Source organism: Osmerus mordax, chromosome 16, assembly GCF_038355195.1.
Source record: "Osmerus mordax isolate fOsmMor3 chromosome 16, fOsmMor3.pri, whole genome shotgun sequence".
NCBI lineage: Eukaryota > Metazoa > Chordata > Actinopteri > Osmeriformes > Osmeridae > Osmerus > Osmerus mordax.
Window position 1 is genome coordinate 14230028 of NC_090065.1, and position 26378 is coordinate 14256405.

Genomic DNA, 26378 nt, shown 5'->3' on the forward strand with positions numbered 1-26378 from the left:
AGTTAAGTCCGTAGGTCAAAAGTGTACTAAAAAAGTTACAAAAAAACAGTGGGAAAGAATATAATTATTTTCGCTTTTGTCTGGCATTGTACATTGAAAATTGTATTCACGCATTGCCGTAAGTACAGTTCTATGTTGTTCAGCATGCTGTGTGGAAAAATAGAAGGAAGTAAAGGAAGTGAAGAAAATACAATTGGACAGCAGGAGAGAAAGAACAAGTGGTTGAGATTAAATTGAGGTATTAGTCTATGCAGTCTATGCATAGTGCTTTGTTAAGGGTAATTAGGCCTACCCGTCATACTCACAGCAAATATGGAATACAACCATTTGGACTGGATTCCCTTAGGCTACTGTAATACAACCTTTAAAGCCAATCCTCAGCCCACAGGCTGTCACATTACTTCCTTCACATGCAAACAATGCCCCCTGCTGACATGTTCAAGTTTTACAGACGAGAGATCTCCAGGTTAAAGACTTCTTGATATCACAAAAGTGTGTGAGATAAAAATGAAAAAACTAAAAGCTGTGCAACATGTTTGCATAGTCAGTGAACATTGAAATGAATTTGAGGATTATAGGTCACATGACCAAAAAGCTATTGAAGTTTGAAGATTTCTTTTGAATAAAAAAATGTTTTTAATAACCTGAGATGAAAATGAACAAAATAAAGGCTGTGCAGCATAAATGCATACATCTTCACATTTAGTCATTTAGCAGACGCTCTTATCCAGAGCGACTTACAGTAAGTACAGGGACATTCCCCCCGAGGCAAGTAGGGTGAAGTGCCTTGCCCAAGGACACAACGTCATTTGGCACGGACACGAATCGAACCAGCAACCTTCTGATTAATAGCCCGATTCCCTAACCGCTCAGCCACCTGACTCCCTGCCACCTGACTCTTTAAACAGTTTAACATTATTTTGATCATTAGTTCATGTTGTTGAAAAGCTATTGACTTTTGAAATTTTTCATTTGTTGACGTCCCTAACATACGTGTTGTTTAGGCAGCCAAAAGCATTGGCTAAGCAGCCGGTCATAGCGGTGCTAAACACCGGTTAAAATAACACAATACTGGGCGTCCGAACATCTGTTGAATATGGAACTTCAAACTAACTTTACCATGGTCATCTTTGTTGTTGCTTTCCCAAGAATTCACGAGTTAACGTTATTAACCTCAATTCAACAGGAAAAGTAACGTTGCAACGTTAACCCTGCACTTTTCTAATTATTCTTAGTCATTAATAGATAATTGCACCTCAAAACCTCATTCCTCCGGTGTGGTCTGCTGTCCGTGCTGACGATTGCTTCCCTGAGTTGGAGCCTTCTATGGTGAACTGAAAAATGAAAAAATAAAAGCAACTTTGGTGGCGGTGTGGGGAGGGTGGATGGCGTCATCTCATGCTGCATTTACATGCATTCGGATATTAGGATATTAGACATTCGCTCTTGCAAATGTCCAACTTCGCAGAGTGGAGTGGGGAGGGTGGTAGGAGTCATCTAGTGCTGCATTCACTTGCAGTGGGATATTAGAAATTCGCTCTCGCAAATGTCCGATGAGCCACAACTTTTCTTTGTTTTCAAAGCTGCCAACTGGGGTGGCAGCTGGGGTGGCAAGGCTATTTTAGGGTGGCATGCCACCCCTTACCAACCCGGTATATCCGCCCCTGCTGGATATACGAACGAATCTGCGAGCTCATGTTTGGCCAGGCGTAACTCTTGACATGCAAGCGTTGTCTATATCTTGACAGTTTTAAGAGAGATGGGAAATGACCCGCGGTGCCCTGCTGATGTGTTTAAAAAAACTAAAACGTTAAGGTTAAGGAAGGAATTCTGTGTACGTGTAAAAAAAAGTATACCTCCTTTAAGCATAAATTATCTGCCTCAATTATTGCGGTGGGTTAATGTAACATTTGTTATGCAAATCCAACCTTCTCACGTCGGACAGTCAGCGGACATCATGGATCCAATCACAAGCTCGCGCTTGTGCCAAGCCGCCAAACTGACTCCTCTCGATCTGCTGTCAAACGTTACTATCTAAAGTGGATCGAACATGGCTAGCTTAATAGCTCGATTTTATTAGCCAGGTGGAAGGCATTGTACAAAGATCGGTGAATATGGACGGTATGTGTGAGAATATGAACGAACCGTTTTATTGTGTAAACAATCTGTAATTAAATAAAGCGCAGCAAAGCAGTCATGTCAAGTTAGCTCTACTAGTAGCTATCTAGCTACAGTACGTTCATATGTACAGTATGGTACTGTAGCCTAGCTAGCTAGTACTAGGATACTGTAACGGTTTGGTTAGCTACAGTAGATTAGATTCTACTTCTTCTGCTGGCTATTTATAAAACTTCTGCTTTGAGTTCAAGGTTGGGATCGATTGATCTTTGATGGTAATGTATAATGCAAACTGATAAACCATCAAGTTAGCTAGTACAGGCGCACTTTTGCCATTGGACAAAGAAGGAACTGTTGACCTTTTACTGTGATGTAGTGTACTGGAAGGAATTGTTGGCTTAATGTGATTTATCGAGTCCCTTAAGAATATTTTTTTCAATGGTGGGTCATGCTGAAATGTCTGAATTCAGTGCACTGATTTGAAGTAGCTTGGCCTTTTTGCTTTTTTTTTTACATATGCAAACACATTTGTAACTCAAGACAAGTCTCCTTGGATTTTGGATTGGAAAACTATAGGTTTTAGTAACTCGGCAAGTTAACATGGAAAAAAGTGTTCTGGTGACCCTAAATGAACGGAGTCCAGTAGTTAAGGACTGACACCAGTGAGCGAAAAAATTTGGGTTGACGTCCCTGGAAAGAGCTTCTGGTTTCATTTTATCCCGCCTACTACTGTACCGTGTCCTAAAGCGTGAGAATGTAGGTTACGCTCATCTCTTTGATTTATGTTTGAAAGTGAGCCCACAATCCACACTCTGGGTTGAATAAATGTACTATTATGTATTATGGGAGTCAGGTGGCTGAGCGGTGAGGGAGTCGGACTAGTAATCCGAAGGTTTCGTTCGATTCCCGGTCATGCAAACTGACGTTGTGTCCTTGGGCAAGGCACTTCACCCTACTTGCCTCGGGGGAATGTCCCTGTACTTACTGTAAGTCGCTCTGGATAAGAGCGTCTGCTAAATGACGTAATGTAAAATGTAATGTATATAGAGATATGTTAAATTTACAGTATATGAACAACTTAGAGGCATGGCTCTCTCACTGGAGGGGGAGCACTTAGGCTGTGCAGTGGGGATTGTGTGTGGGTAGCAGGTAATATAGGATGGGATTGCTTGGACTGCTCTGTCCAGGGGTGAGGTGGAGGTGAGGGTGTGTTTCGGGAAGGGGAGCAGGAATCGGGAGGGTTTGGCTGCACATTGGCAAGGGAGGTGTGGGCGGCTGGGAGGACTGCTAGGCATTAGTCCTAGTTTTCCTTTCAGTCGCCAGTCAAACAGGAGAGGGAGGCTCTGGGGGCGGTAGGATGAATGCGTGTTTACCAGATGAAAGCTGGGGCACTGTGGTCTGGGCTGAGCGGAGGTTTGCAGTTTGTTTTGTGGGTTGGCTGACCCTGCTGGGGGAGTGACTGCTTGGATGGTCCAAAAGTTAATATCCTAAGGCCTGTACTCTTGGCCTAGGCTGGGTATAGCCTGGAGCAGATATTTAGCGCTATGCTTTTTCTTTCGCCTGTAGAAGGCAGTAATGCGCCGATATCTGTCTAGACCCCCGCTAATTTAAAAGAAGAAGAACTTCGAGAGGCGGAAGTAGATCAAGTACGATATCTCGAAACCAGAGATCTCTGCCTGAGCAAAGCGTCCAATAACAGAGAATGCTTGTGGGAGAAGTGACCGCTAGCTGGATGTCAGAGATAGTCGGGGCGGAAAACATCGCTAGCAAAGGGGTTGAATAGGGCTGTTGACAATATATTTCATTGTAGGTTGTATCATTACATTGCTATCGAGTGGCAATAACATTGTTACGTTAAAATCAAGGAGTGGGGGCATATTTCTGTAGTTAGCTACCACCATCTCCCGCAGTCTTAGCGATCGCCGTGTCTTCCATACGATGGGAAACGCTGCCACTGCCAAGAAAGGCAACGAGCTAGAGAGCGGTGAGTTAAAATATGTCAACACACTCATATGTATTTAGATACAGAGAACAGCACCTACATCAAATGCAGTTCAGAGAGCCAGTCTTTTCAAATAAGGTTGGGGCCACTTGGTCTTATTCTGGAATTTGGTTAGTCTTACCCAGCAAAGCTACATTTTTACATGCATAACGTTCGATTATGCATTTGCTGTGTACTTACTCCAGCTGTTCTTGCATTTATAGTTATAGGAAGTGTCCATTATAGGCCAACTAATTGGAACATGCTGGTCAAGTTATGTGATCATTACCAATCTTTTTTAGACGATGTTGTCATTGGCAACCCTATTTTAGCGAGGGGGCTGGGTTGGCTAATCTAGCTAGTTTTGCTACATAGGAAGACTATCTAACTTTACAGATTCCGAGTGTCAGCTTTCTATTTAGCTAGCTAGATAGCTGTTGGTCTCTAAACGATATGCATGTGTTAGCCACTTGGTTTTAAGACTTAACGGCCTAGGGAAGATATGATATGTGTAGCTAGCCTGCCTGCTATCATTATACTTGGTGGATTAAGTCTGCAAAAGGCCTTAGCTAACAAGCGAGAACCTGGCGAACCTGTTAGCTTAACAGTTATCTGGTATTGTTAGCTCTAACCTTTTAGCTGCCTCTCCATTTGTCGTCTGAAAGCTAACGGTAACTGGCTACTGTACCGGGCCAGTGTATTGACTGGAGACGGCCCCGAGCCTATAATCCACTGTTGGTCGCAAGGCTAAATGCATTGCTATTACCGGGGTCGGGGTTTTAGACCTAGAAAGTAATTCCGGCGATGATGGCCTGCTGTTTGTATATTGTGGTTGCTGCACGCAACTGTTGTATAGCTATCATAGCTTGAAGGCTAATATGGGTGGTTCTGCAACACATCTTCATGTGTACAAATGCTACCTAACTGTATTAATGTTGGAGTAAACCATGGCCACACAAAGGTCATTGTAGACAGCCATGACGTGTTATATCATTAGAAAGCAGTTTCCTTATTTTGTTATTCTTGATTTACTGTATGAACACAGCTTTCTCCCTGAGCGCACCAGCATGACCAAATATGGTGAAGATATGACAAATGCTCTTGTTCCCATTCATAAAACCAGGCTTTACTACAACCACCCCGAGTGATTTACCACAGAAGTCATTTTTTTGTTTAGAGTTCCTGTTTAATCTAGGTAGAGCTAAGGTTCTGTCTCTCACACACACATGTACTGTGTGTACAATCACGCGCACACACACAGTTTGTCATTGACTGGAAAGGCTTGTCATCAGACCTTCGTCAGAGGATAAGCTGAATTACAAGCTTTGAAAGGTTTGACGTAGCAAGCCCTTAGCCTGCATTAATTTGCCATGGTATGCTTTGACGTATTTTGCTGATAACCAGTGTCCATTTGATAGTGATAAGGCAAAAATGATTAGGCTAAAGTTTAGATACCGAGTCGGTGTTGGTTTGTAGTCGAATTTAAGTGGGACAACGCTTATTAAATTGGTTAGACTTGTTAACACCACTTAATTTTTGTTAACTACATACCTCTTTGTTTAGTCATTCTGTTTTATGTTCTGGAAGCCTACATTCACTTGGAAATAAGTTTAAGTGATATAGTATGCTACATGCACTTGGATGTGTAAGTATTTATGGCCGCTAACCTGTATCAAGGTTGTTAAGGGGTGTCATTTCATTTTATGACTCTTATGAATCTGTTGGTGTGAGATTTATTGGGGTCCTGAGACAAAGCGAACTAACCTGGTTGCGTTTCCAGATGCCCGCTGGCATCGTGGACCAGATGAGCATGGCGCTCTGCTGAGTGGCTCTAGCAGTGTGGCCCTGAGCAGTAGTGTCCCAAGCTGGAGCTGGGTATTAAACCTGTGTAAGCTGACACAATGCCCTGAGCTGCAGATTTGTCTGAAGGGTTGATTCACAAGGCGACCTGGTTCCCTATAATAGCTCTGTGGGTGTGCATGTGTGTGTGACTTTATTAGAACATTTTTTTTTTATTTTTTTTTTACAACACGAGTACACATTTCTGTTATCTGAAGAAAAGATGATCAGACTGGACCTATAATCAGCTTGTCTATTGTGTTACATGTTAGATATGTCTGTGTGGTGCGGACTGGTACATCATATAGGCTACACACCTTTTTTTGTCAAACTTTGTCTATTCCAGATATACAGCACTGAGAATGTGGTCATCTTGTGTGTTTTGAACTTCTGTGCACCATGTTTTTCAGGGGCCATTCCAAGTGCATCGTCTTGTATTTGAGTGGCGCGGCTGTCATTGCCTCCCTGTTTACTGTTGCTTCATCATTGCAAACTGTATGCTTCATGTTTGTTGATCCGAGATTCTTGAATGTGCATAAAAATCGACCTCTCTCCCTTTCTCTGTCTTTTTCCTTCCTTATCATCCCATCCATGTGGGTGATTGTTCCTGCAAATCCTTGCTGATCTATAGAGACTTTTGGTATGCCCATATTTTCCACTAGATTCCCAAAATGACAGAACTTTGCTCTCTAAAGACATCAAAATATGACTTGTGATTCAGTACTACATGCATTTCCAACACCCTCCCCCAAATCTCAATCGTGTCGTCGTCTGCACTCTGTCATTCTGGATGTCTGCTGTGTTTTCCATGTAATGTTGGTTTGTCCCTGCTTGTGTAATCAGTGTGGTGATTCTGTGTGAGTTTCTTAGGCTTTCATTAAAACAGTTTTGCTGTGGAGACAGTGATGAACAACAGCCATGCATGTCCTGGGAGTCCGGCCTCTCCTTTCCTCGTCAACCTCGACCGCCCTAATAAGACGGGGGGGGGGGGGGGGGGAGAGGCCTCTCACGGTCATCACTTCTCACCAGTCTGTCTGTGGTGGTGGTTGTCGTCTTGGTTGTTTGTTGTGTGTCGTCATTCTGTGCCTCTTCAGATAGAGAACAGTGCATTTGCTGTGTGTGTGTGTGTCTTCCTCAAGCCCCCTTATAAAGTGGATATTGTGTGTTAGTGCTGCTTAACCCCTCGTTGTAAAATATCTGTTGGTGTTTGTTGCCCGATCCATCCAGACCTTGTCTAAGTTGACAAAGTTTGATGTTCCACGGGATTCACTCAAGTTTTTTTGGTGTACTTCTCCTTCCAGTTAAAGAGTTTCTCGCCAAAGCCAAAGAAGACTTCCTACGGAAATGGGAGTGTCCACCACAGGTGAGCAGTGTTTTCAGGCGTTTCCCCTCCTGTGGTAAGCGGGGGGAACAGGAGTTAGAAGTGTATTTGGATGTCCAGTTACCCCCTCGAGCTGACTGTGTTTCCATCACAGAGCACCACGGGCCTAGATGACTTTGAAAGGACGAAGACTTTGGGCACAGGCTCATTCGGCAGAGTCATGCTGGTGAAACATAAAGGAACAGAGCAGTTCTACGCCATGAAAATACTGGACAAGCAGAAGGTCAGGGAGGAAAAACACTGTTTCCCTAACGTGCTGCCCCCCCCCCCCCCCCTCACACCACCCACATGGTTTTTATTGCTGTGAGTGACCCACATGTTAGAAATGGGGCACATACCTGGTTATTGTATTAGAAGGTCTGTTCAGCACAGGTTTTGTTATTTCAGGGCAGGATTAACCCTTGTGCTGCCTTCGGGTCACATGACCCAAAGGTTCATAACGAACCATCGTTGTGTTTACCCAATTTTACCCAATACAAAAACAAATAAAAATAATTTTCTTTTAACCTTTGCAATGTGGGGGGTCTGAGACAGCCCAACGGTTAAAATAAATTGCTTTACTTTGTTTTTGTATGCGGTAAAGTTGTCGCAATACGACGGTGGGTCACAACGACTGATGGGTCAGAATGACCCGAAGATAACACAAGGGTTAAGCAGTGTCATGCCTTCACCGCAGCTGCCTGTTGATTCATATTTTTGTCTTATCAGGTGGTGAAACTCAAACAAATAGAGCACACATTGAACGAGAAAAGAATCCTGCAGGCTGTGTGTTTCCCCTTCCTCGTCCGGCTGGAGTATGCCTTCAAGGTACAGTCTTTACATTTTAATTTTTATTTAAATGCAGTCCTGAAATACAAGCAATGAGAAGGTTACAAACAAATGATCTAAATAGTAGCATCACAAATACGGTATATGAGAATAGCAACAATACTATACAGATACGAAATAAACAAAAGGCCAGGGGTACAAACCTTTTAAACAAAGACCTCAAGGGACAAACATTTATCAATTTAAGTGTTTTTTGTTGGTATAGTATTGGATTGTTTTAAAGTATTGATCCATTTCTTTTTGCAAGACAAGAAAACAGACTGTACTTTCAAGGTACAGTCTCTGCCCTGTGCTGTCTGCTCAGTGACAGAGCCTTCAAGGTACAGTCTCTGCCCTGTGCTGTCTGCTCAGTGACAGAGCCTTCAAGGTACTGTCTCTGCCCTGTGCTGTCTGCTCAGTGACAGAGCCTTCAAGGTACAGTCTCTGCCCTGTGCTGTCTGCTCAGTGACAGAGCCTTCAAGGTACAGTCTCTGCCCTGTGCTGTCTGCTCAGTGACAGAGCCTTCATTTGTCTAGCAGCTCAATGACACTGGAGTGGCCTGTGTGTTTGCTTAATTTCTCTCCCAGGACAACTCCAACTTGTACATGGTGATGGAGTACGTACCAGGAGGAGAGATGTTCTCGCATCTAAGACGAATCGGAAGATTTAGGTGACCGCCGCTCCTTGCCACAAACAATGTTTCAATTTTTATGTCGTTCAAAAAAGTCTTACCTTGTTCAGTAAGAAGATGTTTGCTCATGCAAGTACACGGTACATTCCATACGACAGTCCCTATAACAGTCTTTTTTCCTCCATAGTGAACCACACGCACGATTTTATGCAGCCCAGATAGTCCTGACATTCGAGTACCTCCATTCGCTCGATCTGATCTACAGAGATCTTAAGCCTGAGAACCTTCTCATTGACCAGCATGGCTACATCCAGGTTGGTAACATTGATCACCGGAAAGGACGGTCTCGGGTTATCATTTGGCTCCTCCTTGACCCCTGCCTATGTGCTGTCGCCCTGTCAGGTGACAGACTTTGGGTTTGCCAAGAGGGTAAAAGGCAGGACTTGGACGTTGTGTGGCACACCAGAGTACCTGGCCCCAGAGATAATCCTCAGCAAGGTAAGAACCACATCTCCGTGTCACGACTAAGGAAGCAACCATTGAAAGGCGTTGTTTGTCTTGTGTCATTTCTGTGTCGTGGCGTGACCTACGTGTACCGCTGTTGTTGGAATAGGGTTACAACAAAGCGGTGGACTGGTGGGCCCTCGGGGTCCTCATCTATGAGATGGCAGCTGGCTACCCTCCATTTTTCGCCGACCAGCCCATTCAGATCTACGAAAAGATTGTGTCTGGAAAGGTAGGGAGGCGTCCTCTTAAAGAAACGTCCACATCAGTGCTGCTCGGTCGACAGTGCCAGTCGTGACCTTTCTCACCCCGGGGTTGCGTGCCACTGGTTCTCCGCAGGTACGATTCCCCTCCCACTTCAGTTCCGACTTGAAAGACCTGCTGAGGAACCTGCTGCAGGTGGACCTGACCAAACGCTACGGGAACCTGAAGAACGGCGTCAGCGACATCAAGAGCCACAAGTGGTTCGCCACGACGGACTGGATCGCCATCTACGAAAGAAAGGTATGCGGCAGTGTTCCCTCGCCGTCCGTCTCTGTGAAACACTCGATTGGCCCCCGCCGGTGTCCTCCAGTGCTGTGTGCAGTCTTCAGGGTGTGATGTTCTGTGCCTGCAGGTGGAAGCCCCGTTCATACCAAAGTGCAGAGGCCCGGGGGACACGAGCAACTTCGACGACTACGAGGAAGAGGAAATCCGGGTTTCCTTAACGGAAAAGTGTGCAAAGGAGTTTTCTGAGTTTTAGGACACAGGAACATGGATATATCAGGGCTAAAACACATGAAATAATGGGATCTTTGCACTCTTCTAAAGACATGGGATTGAAGCAGAGACCGCCATTGTTCAAAACTATTACGTAGTCCCTTCATTCCACAAGGCTGAATGAGGTCGCCATGATCCTTTGGTGCCGATAACACCTCACTGTTACACCCACCTGCAGTCTACAGCAGACACGTCACTACCCCAGTGTATTTTCTTTCTATTCTTTTCTTTTTTTTATCTTCCCACTACTTTTTTTTTTTTTTTTAACTTTGAAGCAGTTGTTGTAGTCTTGGATGTTGTGCTCCCCTTTAAAATGTGATACTTTTCAACCTAGGAGGAAAAACTGAAACATCACTTTGAAACCAAGGCCAATGTTGCGTCCACACGGTGTAACGTCAAAATCGATTCTTATGAGGCACAATCACACATGGTTTGTAGGGTATTGCCTCTAGTTGTTGATTTCAGTGTATATTTATGGTCTGTTACAAGTCAAATGCTTTTATCAAGAGAATAATTGTATCTTGGACTGAAACAGGATTTTATGTTTGGCCAGCTTTCAGAAATAGTATTTGTCCTATGTGCATATCTGTTCTGTCACTTTTGTAAGACATTTGAACACTGGGTGTTAAAAGCATGACCAAAATAGAAGCAATTGGATGATGTGTTAAGAGAGGGCCCCTTTCCTTTCTTTGCCTTAGAGTGCAGATTCCACTGACCCCATGAAGTCCCATTGATCCACTGACCCATTGATGTTCATTGTACACTACTACAGAGAATGGCAAAGCTGATAGACACAAAATTGTTTTTTCCTTTGGGGTAAACATTTTGTTAAACATTAAGCACATGTTGAGTTACTTCATCTTATTTCAGGTCCAGATTTCAAGTACACAAATGAAAAGGGTTCTTTTGTATATTAATTTGTGAAGGGACGTTCCTCCAATATGTGGGGATACAAGCAAAAGGAAATCCTTTTTAGGGTTTTCAGAGTGTACTGTTTCATTTATCAGTTCAGTGTAAAGTGTTGTGGCGTGAGCCTCAACCTTGTTAGTAATACCTAAAAAGTCCACACTTCCTAACATATTAATGCTATGCTGTCTTTTTGCAAACTTTGAGGGATTGCAAAGTAACAATTTTCCATGTTTTCCCTGTTGATGTTTTTAAATTGCCATCCCTGTTTGGCTCATTCTTTTGAAAGAATATAGAGTTGAAACTTTATAGATATGCATATTGTCAAAAAAGAAAAAAAAGAAGATGCTTGATTTGAAGGTACAGTTTTCCTCTCACATACACTGGCTAAAAAAACAAGACTGCTCCTTTGTATCACATATAATCCAGTCATTGTTCAGCTCATTACATTATACGTATATACATTGTTTCATATATATGTTTTTATTTATACACATTAGAGATGCTAATAAATTTTATTTTTAAAAGTGTCAACTGTTGTTCGTTTTATTTTAGTAACCGATTTGATATGTAGCGCAAACCTGCTAGTTGAGGTTTAGACCGTTATTAATAGACAGTTATTAAATATATTTGAGTTTCTTAGATTAGAATGTATTTATTTTTACCCCCATTTACTGTACATTAGGGCGTCTGGGTAACGTAGTCCTTTGCTTTGTGCACACGCGTTTATCACGGCGACACACAGCGAACATGGCAGGACTGGAATTACTTTCCGACCAGGGATATCGTCTGGATGGAAGAAAAGCCACAGAACTTCGCAAAGTTCAAGCCCGCATGGGTGTTTTCGCCCAAGCCGATGGCTCTGCATACATAGAGCAGGGAAATACCAAGGCCCTCGCCGTTGTGTATGGTCCACATGAAGTAAGCATTAGCTAGCTAGCCACCATTTACGCTAGCATTTAGATAAGTTGCTGCCTACTAGGTACTCTAGACCAGAGTTGAGAGTATTGGCGTAGGGAAATTGCATTTACTATACTATGTAATACTATGCAGTATGACTGTCTTATCTTTAAACCAGCAATGACAAAAAAAAAATGCAATCGATTGCACGCAGCATCTCATGATAACCATTAAGTTCCAAAACTTAAGCTGCACTTAATTGTAGGCTACATTCACCTCTTATGGTAGGCCTACATTTGAAACTGACCAAGGAATTACTATTAGAACTGTGGACAGTGTTTTCCTCTTGATTATATGCTGCACATACTGTATTAACTGTAAGCACTGTAGCTGTATAACTTGGGATAGAAGCGTCTTTTAAATGAAATATGAATGTAAAACTTCTAGCCGAGCTCCTTATGTTGACGATCAACCAGGAATAGCTTAAGGATCAATGAGACAGATGTATATATCTGTCAGGCATATGCCTGCCTGTCTTCGGTTCAGAGTAATATCTGATGTCATTTTGCCCCTGATATCACCAGGTGCGTGGAGGCCGCAGTAAGATTCTCTATGACCGAGCAGCGATCAACTGTCAGTACAGCATGGCCACCTTCAGCACTGCAGAGAGGAAAAGAAGACCCCACGGAGACCGAAAGTCCACAGAGATGAGCCTTCACCTCAAGCAGACATTCGAAGCCGCTGTGTTGACTCAACTGTACCCTCGCTCGCAAATAGACATCTATGTGAAGGTGCTAGATTTGACGAAGCGAGGATGTTCCATTTTATTATACCTTTATTGTTGTACACTCATGAGTTTTCCTTTCTCCTAGATCTTGCAGTCAGATGGTGGGAATTACAGTGCGTGTGTGAACGCTGCTACCCTGGCAGTGATCGACGCAGGCATCCCCATGCGGGACTACGTGTGTGCCTGCACAGCTGGCTTCGTAGATGAGACGCCCCTGGCAGACCTGTGCCATGCAGAGGAGAGCGGAGGAGGCACGTCGTTGGCCTTGGCTCTGCTGCCCCGCGGGGGTCAGATCGCTCTGCTGCAGATGGACGCCAGACTCCACCAGGACCACCTGGAGACGCTGATGGAGGCAGCCATGACTGCATGCAAGGGAGTGAGCAAGGTTTTGGACGAGGTGGTCCGGCAACATTTACAGGAGGTGTCGGTGCTGACTGGAGAGTGATGTGGGACACAGTACTTAGACTGATGGGTTGAGAGCTGTGGAGGGGCTGAGTCTGGAAGGTCTTTTTTCATTTACCTATGCATTTGTAATAAATACAGTAAACACATTAAACTCGAATGGATGTCTCTTGTTTAAATTACACATTCAACTAGGAACGAATAGATGCCTAAGACAAATACCTAAATCCGAATATAAAGCATGCATCAAAAATTATGAACGTTTCAACAGTTCACGTGTGGTGTACAAAATCGCTGTTTGTGTCAGACCGCCGGTAATTTAATTTGGGAGATCTCGTTTTTGATCATCTTTGCTTCTACGGAAATTGGTACGCAGTATTGTAGTTCCGACAGGGAACACGGAAATCACGTTATAGACCAGCGGCCAAAACAGCTGCACCTGCAAAAACCCTTGGTGGTTTACCGGTTTTGCTGTGAACGAGGTAGGTTGATTGTATTTCTGTTTCTAAAACTGAATGAACGTTTATCTAATTAACGTATCTTACCCGTTACCAGTCACAATCTGTCAGATATGTGAAGCTTGCGTTAGGTTTGATGCTCGCTTGCGCGGTAGTTAGTTAGCTTGCACGTTAGCCAACCGTACTTTCTATATCAATGTGATTGTCTTTTTTGTGTGTATGTGAATTCGTGTTGTCAAATGTGGCTATTCCATCCTCTTCCGTTCTTTCACCATTAGTGCAAGTGCATTAAGAAAGCGTCGTTCCACACTGTGTCCCCCTTGCCCCAGCCAGGGTCCTGCGCTGAGACAACCCTTGGAACTGGACCATGGGTCTTCTGTCGGACCCTAACAGAAGGCGCGCCCTGACCAAACTCCTTACCCGCCTCAACGCACCAATCTGGTAAATAACTCATCTTGTCATTCATAAAACGGGATGTTGTTGAATGCTTGGGATGTTGCCTGGTGCAAAAAAATAAATAAGCACTTTTCACTAAAACGTTACACTGCCTAAACATCAAAAACAGGTATATGCTAGTGTGTGAAATTATACGACTACATGAATCAATATGAATTGAACCCATGCCTCTCTTTTCAGTGTGGTGTGTTACATGGCGGGCGTGGCTTGGTTCATGGGGCTGGCCTTCGAGCCATTTACGCTGCGGACCTACATGTCGGAGAACGCCATGGGTTCTACCATGGTGGAGGAACGCTTCCCAGCTGGGGAGAGGGCACTGGCCACGGGCAAAGAATTTGCCGCTCACAAGAGGAAGGCAGGGTGAGTAAGACAAGCCAGCTCTACCAGCAAAACTCTTAACCCAGCCAGTGTTAGCATACCTGTCCCGACTCTTGACGTGTGTGTGTGTGTGTGTGTGTGTGTCTAGAGGGATGCCGGTGGACTGGCTGGTGAAGACCATGCAGGCTCGGGGGCTGGAGGTGTTCACCCAGAGCTTCACTCGCACCTTGCCCTTCCCCGATGAAAACAAAGAGAGATACGTGAGTGTGCGATGGGAGAAACGTGGAGCCTACGTGTACAATGAGGCAATGTTAGCGATAGCACACAGGAACACGCAGCCCTCCGCACTTCATGTGGCGGCCATCTTTGTAGTCCACTAGTGTTCAGGCACCGACGTTTCCCCCTAAAGTGTCCCTTGGCCTCTCTCTGTGTCCTGTGTGGGTCAGATGGTGCGTGGCACCAACGTGTACGGCATCCTGCGGGCCCCCAGGGCGCCTCGTACTGAAGCCCTGGTGCTGACTGCCCCCTGCAGCCCCGGGAACAGCAACAACCAGGCAGTGGGGCTCCTGCTCGGCCTGGCCCAGTACTTCAGGAGTGAGTACAATGCACACACACACACACGCACACACATGCTCACACACGTGCACGCTCCTCGACACCTAGTTACTCTACTAGCCCCACACATTAGCCTTCAGTGTTGTGTTTTAGACGTATTTAAGTTGAAATGTGGATCGGGACAACCATCCAACATCCAATGCCTGAAGTCGAAATACTATTACGAACCCCAGTGTCTCATGTTGATGAAGAGCCTGTTGTGTCTCGGTCAACAGGCCAGATCTTCTGGGCGAAGGACATCATCTTCCTGGTGAACGAGCATGACCTGATCGGTACGCAGGCTTGGCTGGAGGGATACCACCACACCAACACCACCGGTGAGGGCTCCCCCCACACACACACACACACTCACACCTGTAACTTTTCGAAAGAATGCGTTGATTTCAAACCCCCCCGCTCCCTCTCCTCCGTCGCGCCTGTCCCTCAGGTATGGATTGGTCGCCACTGCAGGGGCGGGGCGGGTCCATCCAGGCGGCGCTGTCGCTGGAGCTGAGCAGCGATGAGATCACCAGTATGGACCTGGTTCTGGAGGGACTGAACGGACAGCTGCCCAACCTGGACCTGGCCAACCTCTTCCACGCCTTCTGCCAGAAGATCAGCGTGCTCTGCACCATCCAGGGCAAGGTAGGACCACGCGGACGTTTCCTTCTGCATGATCTATGTCAATGGAGACGAGAGAGCAGGAAAATTGCCCCCCGGGTGGATGGAATTGAACCCGGGGCCCCTCACGGTTAAACATATGGGATACGCTCGCTGACCCGGTTAAGCACCGGCTTGGTCATGTCCTGTGAGGGAGCGGTGGTGGAGACGGCTGTCGCTCACCCTAGCCTCCCGTCCTCAGCTCCAGAGGAACGACTGGGACACGGCGTCGGGCTACAGCCACGCCGTCCAGACCATGAGCCTGATGGTGCTGAAGCAGGCCAGTGGCCGGCCCTGGGGGGACCACGGCCTCTTCCTGCGCTACCACATCGAGGCGGCCACCCTGCGAGGCATCAACAGCTTCCGGCAGTACAAGACGGACATCACCACCATCGGCAGGTCAGGACCCAGAGCTGACATGTCGTTTTCTTTGGGGGGGGGGGGGGGGGGTTAGCATTTGTTTGAACCCAAAGCGATCTTAATCTGCAGACGTACTCTACACTCACTGAGCCATACCCATCTCCATGTAAGTTACTAAATGCGCAGTCTCCTTATGTCTGTGTGTGTCTTTGTGTGTGTGTGTGTTTGGGCTCATCGCCAGGCTCCTGGAGGGAATGTACCGGAAGCTGAACAACCTCCTGGAGCGTCTCCACCAGTCCTACTTCTTCTACCTGATGCCCTCCCTCTCTCGCTTCGTCTCCATTGGCTACTACATGCCGGCCTTTGGCCTCCTGGCTCTCATCCTCGTCTTGCGTGTATCCTCCCCCCAGCGCCAGCAGCTGAGGACGCCACGGCACCGCCACTGAAGGCTGCCTCACAGGCTGCCTCACAGGCTGCCTCACAGGCTGCCTCACAGGCTGCCTCACAGGCTGCCTCACAGGCTGCCTCACAGGCTGCCTCACAGGCAAACTGCAGTGTGTGTGTTTGGGTGTTGTGAGGGTTTGGGTGGTTTGAGTTGTTTGCTTTGATGCTTGCGCGTGTGCATGTTCCCTAGTTCCGCTGCTATCATCCGGGCGTAGCCCTGTACTTGTAGACCTTAACCCCCCGGTGTAGGCCTTGGACCTGTGGGTCCAGCTGGGTGCCGCCGCCCCCAGGACAGAGGAGGGGCAGGTCGAGGCAGAGCAGGTCAGTCACACTCAGTTATCCGCCTGCCCTGGGGGACATGCTAAGGAGCCCTGACCCATGGAGATGGGAGATGAATCAGATCTGAACTTTGACCCCTCTCTCCCCTCCTGGTCTGTCTTGTCTGTCTCGACACCCCCGCCTCCTCTCCTCTCGTTCTCCTCCTGGCTCGCAGGCGTCCAGCCCTGGGATTCTGTCCATACTGACCCCGGTGGTGATCAGTCACATGACGGGCGTGGCCCTCTACACCCTGCCCATCCTGTCTCAGGACACTGCGGTGGAACACTTCCCCGTGTCCAAGACCGAGGCGGTGGTCTTGACGGCCATCGCCATCTACACAGCCGGCCTAGCCCTGCCACACAACACACACCGGTACACACACCACACACCCCTCACCTGGTCGCACGCACACACACACACACACCCCTCACCTGGTTTTCAAACACACGACTCACACACACACACACAGACACACACACACACACCCCTCACCTGGTTTCACACACATGCACACACCTCAGCCGGTCTCACACACACACATACACTGGTACACACACACCTCAGCCGGTCTCACACACAGACACATACACTGGTTCACACACACCTCAGCCGGTCTCACACACAGACACATACACTGGTACACACACACCTCAGCCGGTCTCACACACAGACACATACACTGGTACACACACATCTCACTTGCCCTTCCACATGCCAGCACAGGAGTCCACATCTAACCTGGTCTCTCTTTCACACACACAGCTCATTAGCTCACGCACACGTTTCACACATGGTCTCTCTCTATCCCACACACACTAGCATACAGGGTGCTGAGCTGCGGTGTGTGTGTGTGTGTTCCAGGCTGGTGTCGGGAGAGGGCACGGAGCAGGGCTGGAGGGTTCTGAAGCTGGTGGCTGTGCTGTACCTGGCCGTGCTCCTCAGCTGCACCGCCCTCATCAACTTCTCCCTGGGCTTCATCCTGGCCCTCACCCTGGTGCCCCTGGCCGCCTTCATCACCCCACACGTGCCCAAGTGAGCCTCTCGCACACACCAGCTGTGCCCTCTCTCTTCAGTTTGGTAGCAGTCTCTCGTTCAGTGATGCTCTTTGGCGTCGTTTGTTTTCTAAGTCCTTGTCGGGGTCTCTCTCTCTCCCCCTTTCTCTCTCTTCCCACCTTTCTTTCTCCCTCTCCCCCCTCCCCCCCACTTTCCCTCTCCCCCCTCCAGGGTTCTGTCTGCCTTCCTCATGGTGGTCCTGAGCCCCGGCTGCACCCTCCTGTTCTGCGTGTTCCTCTTCCAGGAGCTGCAGGAGATGCCCGTGTCCCTGCTGGAGGGCTGGGTGCTCTACCTGTCCGTCATCTCCCAGGGCATCCTGGACCACGCCCTGTACGGCTCGCTGCTCTACCCTCTGCTGGCCCTGCTGGTCTACCCCTGCTGGCTGCTGCTCTGGAACATCCTCTTCTGGAAGTAGCTTGCCCCAGCCACAGCCATCCCAGACCCGGGGCCAGGGGAGGTGGGGAGGCGGCTCTCCAGCTGCAGGCTGTCCGAGCTGGGCTGAGGACTGGGCCTTCCCAGGAAAGGGAGGAGATGACCCACTGGCTGAAGAGGACAGGGGAAGGAGTTGAATGCTTTGGTTGGATTTGTATGCAGACACTCATATAGGGTTGAGGGGTTAAAGGTTAAATGCTCGAGCGCATTTAAAAAAAGAAAAAAATGTTGGGGTGGTGTTGGGGGTTTGGATAGCAGAGGGAAAATTCTGGCACTGGTTTTTATTTATATGATCAATGTGTTTGTCTGTTTGTTTGGGGGGGGGGGGGGTACAGGCCCCGCAGGCGTGATACCAGACAACTCTCTGTCTGACGCTGGAGAATCTAAGTTACACGTATCCACTCATCCACTGTACAAACATCTTTTGCTTTTAATGTTTTTATATTCGTTTGTTTTGATAACTTTATTTGAGCCCTCTGTGCACAACCACATTTCTATGCCAAACTAATAAATCTGAAAACTGACCAGGAGTTTCATTTGAGTTTCACATTTATTCCCATAAATAATGTGGAAGCCAAGAGCCAATTTATGAACATGTGTTTATTCAGTTAACACCGGTTACAGTATTATGTTCTGACGAAACAAATCATTCCATCACAATCACAGTTCAGAGTAACTTATGGCAAATAGGTCAAACGAATGAACATCAATAACTCTAGACATTCTGATACAGAGAATACACAATACAATGTTATAAAAATAAAAGCACTTTGAAAACCCTGTCAACTTCTGCAGCCGATGCCCTAAAAGCAAGCATGTTCCTCTCAATGTGCCCAACAACAAATGTTGGCCCTTTTTCTTTCTTCACCTCACCTAGCATGTCAATGTTCATCAGCCGACTAGTCGTATGACATCCTCTCATCTTCATTGGTGTTAAAACGAGGGGAGAGAAGTGAGGCATCGACCCCTCTGTGTTTAAAATAAATATTGGGATAGTCTGCTTCTTAGGCAACAGCACATATCATCCAACCCCGACCCACCCCTTTAGAATAAATATTGAAACGGTCTGCACCCGGAGACAGAGTGAGCCTCAGAGAGAGAGAGAGAGACACGGAGGCATCCTCTTGACACCCTTCCGGCCGTAGCTCAGTAGGAGCCTGCAGCATCGTGACAACCTGACCGCCAGCAGGCCTGTCGCTGCATGAGGGTGAGTACGTGGTCAGTAGTTCTGTGGGTTTATCCTGGCTGCGACGCCGCCTCCAGTTTTGTGTTCGAGGGAGAGAGGAAACAAAGAGAGTGTGTGCGTATGTGCGTCGGGCTTCTGTTCAGGGAATGACGGTCTGTGCAACAGGCAGTCAGCTACTCTGTACAGCCACTTCTCCCTGGTCCTCTTTCCGTCCCTTTTCCTAAAGCACAGGAATTCAAGCTGAGTCACTGGACAAATACAGGAAGTGGACTTGCCAATATGGACTTGCAGTCAGGTGACCTACCTGTTGGATGCGGGCCTTGCGCGTGTCGGGTCTGGCCGTAGCACAGATCTCACAGCCTGGACGAGAAGGCTTGTTGATGAAGGTGCACGAGGGACAGGCCCATTCAGTCTGCGGGGTGAAGGGGTAGAATGACTGTAGCATCCATGACTAACTCCTCTAACAGAAGCGTTCCTGACTGGGAACAGGGGTTTGGTTGGAGCCCCACCGGCCCTTACCTGGGCTTTGCCACTCTTACTGGGTGGTTTGTCGTTCAGCTGCAGCGTCTCCAGGTTGAGGGCGTCCCTGATCTCGGCCGCACCCGCTCTCTCAGCCCCGCCTCCACTCCCTACGACCAATCACAATGGGACTGTTATATATATAATAACAAGGTGGGAAGAGAGAGAGACAAAAGGGGATGGGGGTGTGGGGGAAATTCACAGAAACAGAAAGTTAGTCAAACGGAACAGCAACATGTGTGTGTAACACTCTGGCCCCCCCCACCCTGGCTGCTGTGGCTCAGTCTGGAGGGCAGGGTGCTGTAGCCCCTCCAGTCCTGGGACGCGGGCCCGTTGCTGGGGGGCGGAGGGGGCGCCAGCAGGGCGCTCTCCTGGTCCTGCTGGAACAGCTGGCGGGTGAGGCGGCTGTGGCGAGCGGAGACCAGGTAGAGGTAGGCCGTGTCCCCGTCCTTCTGCGCCCCGTAAGAGGCCAGCGACCTGGGCTCGGTGCACAGGCACTGGCCAATCACCCAGCGCTGCACCCGGGGGTGAAAGCCATACTCCAGGAACACCTGCCACAGAGAGCGTTCTCTTTACACAGACTGAAGGGAAGAGAGCCGGCTCTGCTTCTTTGTGGGGTGCTTGTGGAGACTGACTTGAATAAAACCGAGATTCAGTTCCTCTCTCACCTGCTGCTTGAGTGCCGCAACGGTCATGTGGGGGAAGACTTTCACCGTCACGCAACAGGAAGAGGAAACGTCCTCCACGGCCACGGATAAACTGGAGGACAGACGGGAGGCTTTTGTTAGCGCGTGCTAGCTAGAACGGCAGCGGCTGCTGTGGACAGACCCCCCCCCCCCCCCCCCCCCCCGGCCCGGACGGGCCGCCTCACCTGATCTCTCCGTCAGTGTAGCTCCTCCCAGACAGCTGGATGGTCAGGGACGGCTTCTGCCGGGCCAGGGAAGACGCGTGCTGGGAGGCGGCCTGGGTGTCGCCTGCCTCGATCGCCCGGGCCAGCTCTAAGCACAGTTCCTCTGACAGAGAGAGCGAGGGAGAAAGACAAAGAGAGAAAGAAAGACAAAGAGAGAGAGGGGGGGGGGGGAGGCTGATACAGTGAGATACAGACAGATCGAAATGTTCTTCACATGTTCTGCGGTTGTGGGAGCAAAGACAGGGCCAGGCAGGCTGGAGGAAGGGCCTCACCAGTGAGGGGTAAAGAGGCTGAACTCCACTGCTCTATGGCAGCTGTGTGCTGCTGCTGCTGCTGCTGCTGCTGCTGCTGCTGCTGCTGCTTCTGCGGCTTGTCATCCAGAGGATGAGGGGAACTGTTTGCCACTGAAAAAGAAAGCAAGGGTTCAGACCACGGTTTCTAACACTGAGGGTAGTGTTCTCAGACCAGATTCCCAGAATTTGGGAATACAAGTGGCAGGGTGAGGGGCTGAAAGAGAGACGGGACAGTGAGAGAGTTGTCCCGCTGACCTCTGTGAGCTTCTCTGAGTGATGACATCACCACAGTGGCCCATTCCTGAGCCTCTCTGTCACAGCGGAAGTTGAAACGGATGCAGTCGTGTGGAGGCGTGGCCAGACGCATCTCATGACAGCGGGGAGACTTGATTTCATACTGCACAGAGCGCAGATCAAATTCGGCTATGAACTGTGAAAGTAAAGGAAGGTGCCATGTTTACCTTTGTATGTGGACATTTGTATTCTTCACAAAACTTATGAGCTTACTTGGATTTGTTTACAAAGGAATCTATCCAGTATATAGTCTGGTACTTTCCAAGTGTGACTGCTAAGTATGAGGCAAGACAAACATTATTTTTTTGCTACAGTAAATGTGGATGTGCCACACAGCTAAGAGTAGTAGTAGTTCGACTGTTACAGGGCATACATATTATTATTTCAGATGATAATCAACTCATGATCGACTTGTAAGTAAATATGACTAATTAACTCAACCATGTAATTACAAAATCGTCTAAAACTCGTGTAAGGTGAAAATTGTTACCACACTGCGGCCGCTTCTGCTTGAGTCTCGGAGAGCTAGCCTAAACTCCCCAGCCCGGCTAGGGTCCATGCTAAGCTGAAGACGAAGAGCTTCATCACCAGCTCCAGGGAGACACAGCGGCCGAATACCCGAATGGCAAACAGACACGCGTACCGACATTAAAACGGTATTGCAGCTAGCCATTGGAGGCCCACCGTGCGCAACCTGGGACGGGGCTGCCACGGGTGTAGGAGCCCATCCACCAGAGCTCAGTGCCATCTCTGACACACCGCTCGGAACGACAGGTGTCAAAGCGGATCGTTGAGAAAGAGTAATTCTACAGCCTACCTGTGTGTAAATAGATGTAGTTTCATAGCTAGTAGCTAGATTGTTGTTAGCTGGTGCCTAGAATGGAGGATCGCTAACTGCCCTGTTGACAACCAGAACCGAAACCGACCTGGAAATCAAAACAGGAAGTAGAAATGTACGTCCTCTATTTACTTCCGATGCAAGATTCTACCGCTAAACAATTAACATAACGGTCCGTGCAAAGACTTGCTTCAACTATGAGGCCAAATTTCCCACACATGGATTTAGCCTAGTGCTAAATTAAGAGAACAATTCAGTGAAGATCTCCATTGAAAGAGATTTTGGTCTAGGACTAGGCATGTCTGGGAAACTGGGTCTTAGAGTACATACCCAGCTTCTGTTGATTTCAAGATCTCCCAATACCCACCAAATTGAGACAATTTGACAACTTTTTCCGTTTGCAATAAATATTTATTGTACAATAATTCACAAAACAAATAGTTGATATTGATTTACAAAAACCTTACTACGTTCACATTACTAAACATACATGCTGGATTTTTCAGGCTGAAAGCACCCGGTTTATACCTAATAGGCAGGTCTAGTCCCAATATGTGATCAGTAAATGTAGAAATCAATAAATGTTGTGACATCCTACATTTCTCGAGTGAGTGAGTGAGCGAGTGAGCGAGTGAGCAAGTGAGTGAGTGAGTGATTCTAAGTCATTCCTCTAAACCTCTAAGTCTAAACCTCACTGCCTGACATATATAAGCTACGTGTTAATGTGTGTCTTTCAAGGGGTGTTCATTTACTCACCAAAAACACTCAATTCAGCTCAATGTCCTTGATGATAAACGTCCCTTTAAGTACCTGTGACTAACTGAACACCTAGAAACGAAGTCAGTCACAAACCGGTGAGGAGAGAATCTGTGACTTGCTCTCTCTCTCCTCAGAAATACAGCTGGGAGCCCTATAGACGACCCTGTCAGGGAGAATCACAGAGGCAGGCTGTAGACGACCCTGTCAGGGAGAATCACAGAGGCAGGCTGTAGAGAAGAGGGGGCCAGAGGGGACCAGACGTATTGGACTACGGACGATCTTAAAGAGAAGATAGAGCCTTACAACATGACCCTCTTGAGAGAGATCAATCAGAATGTGAAGAGAATCAGGCCGTCGCAGCTGGAGAGGCTCATCCGGCGAGCGGAGCAGCTCAGAGAGGAGCTCAGACACGTGAGTCTCCTCCGGCTCTTCTGTTCCAACATCGGAATTCCACTTGAAACCCGCTGCAACTGGTTTGTCTTCCATGTTTCCGCTAGGGTGCGAAGAAGCCTTATAAAAACCTGACGAATGTCTTCTGGGGTGATCTTCAGGGAGGAGGAGTGAGGCCTTTGTCGTTTGTTCGACAGGTAAAGCTTTCTGTCCTTAGCAACTGCCGCTCTAATAAAGCATGTTTCCATCTGTTGCCGTTGGCTCGTCTGTCTGTCCCACATCCTGTCTGACTGTTGTGTATTTCAGGTTCTGGCAGCCTGCTATTACCCACAGCTTGTCCACAGTGACAAACTTCCAATCGATGTCAGAGAGAGGGCTCAAACACTGCTGGGTGCTTGTGAGGGAGGGAGTGTGGGTAAGAGAGTTTGGTATGGGGAGGGAGTGTGGGTAAGAGAGTTTGGTATGGGGAGGGAGTGTGGGTAAGAGAGTTTGGTATGGGGAGGTTCACTGGTGAGGGGTGAACGGTTCAGGACTGTTTCGTGTGATGTGTTGGTAATGTATAAAGCCTGTTGTTGTTCAGTAGGCTTCTTTCGCTTCTGTTGTCTGTCTTTAAACTGTAGGTTCCTACACAGCCACAAGTGGCATACGTCATGTTCAGGAAAGTGTAGCAAGATTCATATGTCAGAGAGATGGAGGTGTACCATCCAACCCTGACAACATCTACATCACCACTGGCTCCCAGAGGTCAATCATGGTACCGGCCGCCATCACCCTCCTCCTCCATCATCCTCCGTCATCATAATGAAGGCCACTCCCATTCACCTTTGCTCTTCCGCTCTAGAAAGTTCTCAAGCTGCTGGTCCATCGTGAAGGCTTGCCCCCGACCGGTGTGTTGACTCCAGTGCCTGGCTACCGAAGCGTCACCATGGTCCTGGAGGCGTTCGGAGCTGCCATTGTGCCCTACTACCTCAGCGAGGGCCGAGGCTGGCAGCTGCAGACACAGGAGCTGCATAGAGCGCTGCGGGCCTCTCAGGGCAGCTGCAAGCCCACTGTGCTCTACGTCATCAACCCAGGAAACCCCACAGGTGATGAGTTGCGACCCTGTTCTGGTCCTGTCGATCACAGTTTCGCCTCTCTATTATTCCATTTCCTTACCTCGCTTCTTGAATCGTGACAAATGCACAAATGGATTTTCGCTAGGTCATGTCCAGAGCAGGAAGTCTATTGAAGAAGTCATCCGGTTCGCTGCAGAGAAGAAACTCTTCCTAATGGCTGATGAGGTGATGGATGGTGTTGGGTTGAAAGTTACCTGATAAAAGCCTCACAAATGAAGCCTGACAAACTTTTTTGTCTTTTGTCTTCAGGTGTATCAAGACATGATGTTTGGGAAAGGTAATACGTTTGTCTCCTATAAGAGAGTCCTGGCAGAGATGGGCCCCCCCTTCTCTCACACAGTGGAACTGGCCTCCCTCCACTCAGCATCCAAAGGCTTCATGGGAGAGTGAGTTTAATAGCTCCCGAGCACCGATTCAATCATTTGTAACCGGCACTACTGTGCAAGAACTTGAACTCCAACTGTCTCTCATTCCCCCAGGGCAGGTCTGCGAGGAGGCTATGTGGAGCTGGTAAACCTGGACCCCAGCATCATAGACTATGTCCACACCCTCTTCTCCACCGATGCTGGGGCGCCTGTGTCTGGCCAGTTGGCCCTGGAACTGATGGCTCAACCACCCAGGCCGGGGGAGCCCTCGTACCCCGTCTACACTCAGGTGGGCTGGATCATCTGTCCACATCACCTCCAAAAAGCAATGACCGTTTTTCGGTCTTGTTTCCATAACTAGCAATGCATCTCCCGATAGTTTATTGGAAGCTGGTGTTATTTGGGGGCTCTTTCTCCTCACCTGCAGGAGACCCAGGCCATCCGGGCCATGCTGGTCCAGAACGTGGGCCGGGCCCTGGAGGTCCTCAACAGCCTCCCGGGGGTCAGCTGTCAGACAGTGGAGGGAGGAGCTTTCGTCTTCCCCAGACTGCACCTCCCACCCAGAGCAGTCCAACAGGCCCAGGTCAGACAACGGACAAACGTTACATCATTACACACGGGACATTTCCTGTTAGATGGTTGACTATATTAACAGCTGAGCAGAGGGGAGTACAATGGAAAGTATTTCTTTGTTGTGCGGTTGTGTTGACCGTTCAGGAGGCTGGCCTGGAGCCTGACCTGCTGTACTGCTCCATGCTGCTGGAGGAGGAGGGGCTGTGTGTGGCACCGGGGTGTGAGCATGGGCAGTTAGAAGGGACACATCATCTGAGGTACCTCTTCCTGTCACCAGTCAGTCTTTACATACAGTACAACCATCAACTGTCTCACTGGCCCACCCAAACCAACATTTACATTTAGTCATTTAGCAGACGCTCTTATCCAGAGCGACTTACAGTAAGTACAGGGACATTCTCCCCGAAGCAAGTAGGGTGAAGTGCCTTGCCCAAGGACACAACGTCATTCTGCACGGCTGGGAATCGAACTGGCAACCTTCAGATTACTAGCCCGACTCCCCCTACATCCATCCCTACCCAAAGCATTACATAGAATTATCATAACATTATTTCATTATATTAGAGTAGTTTTTGGACAACCCACTAAATGACAATAGTGTCTCATTGACTGACCAAAGAACCTTCATATAGACCTCTGAACAGCGAATCAATGAGGCACCCTGATGACCCTGTTTTTTGTTGTTACCGTGTCATGTCCTTGTAGGCTCTCCATGGCGACATCGGTGGAGAGGGCGGAGGAGGCGCTGAGACGTCTGACAGCGTTCCACCTGCGCTTCATGGAGGACTTTTCCTAAGCAGCAACCTGCCAGAGACACACCAGCACCTCATCACACTATAACCCTGTGATCAATCAGTAACATCCACATCACGTTTCTAAGTTCTGGCTTTATGGAAAGAATCACACACACAAACCAATGAGTGTTTTAAAATGTATTTGACATTCATATATCACTTAAATACGATGAATAATTTGCAACAATAAATTATATTGTTTGTCCATTGACCACGACGTCTTCATTGAAGGAG

At 47.9% G+C, this 26378-nt stretch overlaps 5 protein-coding genes across 11 annotated transcripts; 4 read left to right on the forward strand and 1 right to left on the reverse strand.

The window, feature by feature from the left end:
* The first annotated feature begins 3835 nt into the window (after nt 1–3835).
* On the forward strand, nt 3836–11428 carry LOC136958973 (cAMP-dependent protein kinase catalytic subunit beta). Its single transcript, XM_067253138.1, has 10 exons — nt 3836–4102; nt 7240–7301; nt 7414–7542; nt 8028–8126; nt 8714–8796; nt 8945–9071; nt 9160–9255; nt 9371–9493; nt 9601–9765; nt 9878–11428. Exons 1-10 carry the CDS (start codon nt 4057–4059, stop codon nt 10001–10003), a joined length of 1056 nt encoding a protein of 351 aa, XP_067109239.1. The 5' UTR covers nt 3836–4056; the 3' UTR covers nt 10004–11428.
* Nucleotides 11429–11653: 225 nt separating this feature from the next.
* On the forward strand, nt 11654–13175 carry exosc4 (exosome component 4). Its single transcript, XM_067253706.1, has 3 exons — nt 11654–11847; nt 12411–12617; nt 12699–13175. The coding sequence occupies exons 1-3, from the start codon at nt 11677–11679 to the stop codon at nt 13056–13058; spliced, it is 738 nt and encodes a 245-aa protein (XP_067109807.1). The 5' UTR covers nt 11654–11676; the 3' UTR covers nt 13059–13175.
* A 239-nt stretch (nt 13176–13414) lies between these two features.
* gpaa1 (glycosylphosphatidylinositol anchor attachment 1) lies at nt 13415–18632 on the forward strand. Of its 3 annotated transcripts, none has more exons than XM_067252476.1 (13): nt 13415–13497; nt 13752–13914; nt 14110–14289; nt 14396–14507; nt 14694–14841; nt 15078–15179; nt 15290–15486; nt 15704–15900; nt 16103–16256; nt 16555–16626; nt 16799–16995; nt 17485–17655; nt 17848–18632. In XM_067252476.1, exons 2-13 carry the CDS (start codon nt 13841–13843, stop codon nt 18089–18091), a joined length of 1848 nt encoding a protein of 615 aa, XP_067108577.1. In that variant the 5' UTR covers nt 13415–13497; nt 13752–13840; the 3' UTR covers nt 18092–18632. The 3 variants fall into 3 exon arrangements, with proteins under 3 accessions (XP_067108577.1, XP_067108579.1, XP_067108578.1); XM_067252478.1 differs by having other exon boundaries at nt 13455–13497; nt 13807–13914; XM_067252477.1 differs by having other exon boundaries at nt 13483–13497; nt 13803–13914.
* Nucleotides 18633–18693: 61 nt separating this feature from the next.
* Nucleotides 18694–22232, reverse strand: sharpin (SHANK-associated RH domain interacting protein). 2 transcript variants are annotated; one of them, XM_067252484.1, is made up of 9 exons: nt 22128–22232; nt 21272–21446; nt 20996–21127; nt 20685–20826; nt 20482–20572; nt 20079–20364; nt 19814–19923; nt 19599–19706; nt 18694–19514 (listed from the first exon to the last, which is right to left on the reverse strand). In XM_067252484.1, the coding sequence occupies exons 2-9, from the start codon at nt 21381–21383 to the stop codon at nt 19464–19466; spliced, it is 1032 nt and encodes a 343-aa protein (XP_067108585.1). In that variant the 5' UTR covers nt 21384–21446; nt 22128–22232; the 3' UTR covers nt 18694–19463. The 2 variants fall into 2 exon arrangements, with proteins under 2 accessions (XP_067108585.1, XP_067108584.1); XM_067252483.1 differs by having other exon boundaries at nt 21801–22221.
* LOC136958513 (alanine aminotransferase 1-like) lies at nt 22125–26355 on the forward strand. Of its 4 annotated transcripts, none has more exons than XM_067252481.1 (12): nt 22125–22263; nt 23042–23318; nt 23405–23494; nt 23604–23712; nt 23918–24051; nt 24139–24382; nt 24498–24577; nt 24662–24798; nt 24892–25066; nt 25205–25360; nt 25495–25607; nt 26056–26355. In XM_067252481.1, exons 2-12 carry the CDS (start codon nt 23214–23216, stop codon nt 26144–26146), a joined length of 1434 nt encoding a protein of 477 aa, XP_067108582.1. In that variant the 5' UTR covers nt 22125–22263; nt 23042–23213; the 3' UTR covers nt 26147–26355. The 4 variants fall into 4 exon arrangements, 3 of the variants coding, with proteins under 3 accessions (XP_067108582.1, XP_067108581.1, XP_067108580.1); XM_067252480.1 differs by having other exon boundaries at nt 23050–23318; XR_010878696.1 differs by lacking the exon at nt 22125–22263 and having other exon boundaries at nt 22989–23318; nt 24897–25066.
* Nucleotides 26356–26378: the final 23 nt, after the last annotated feature.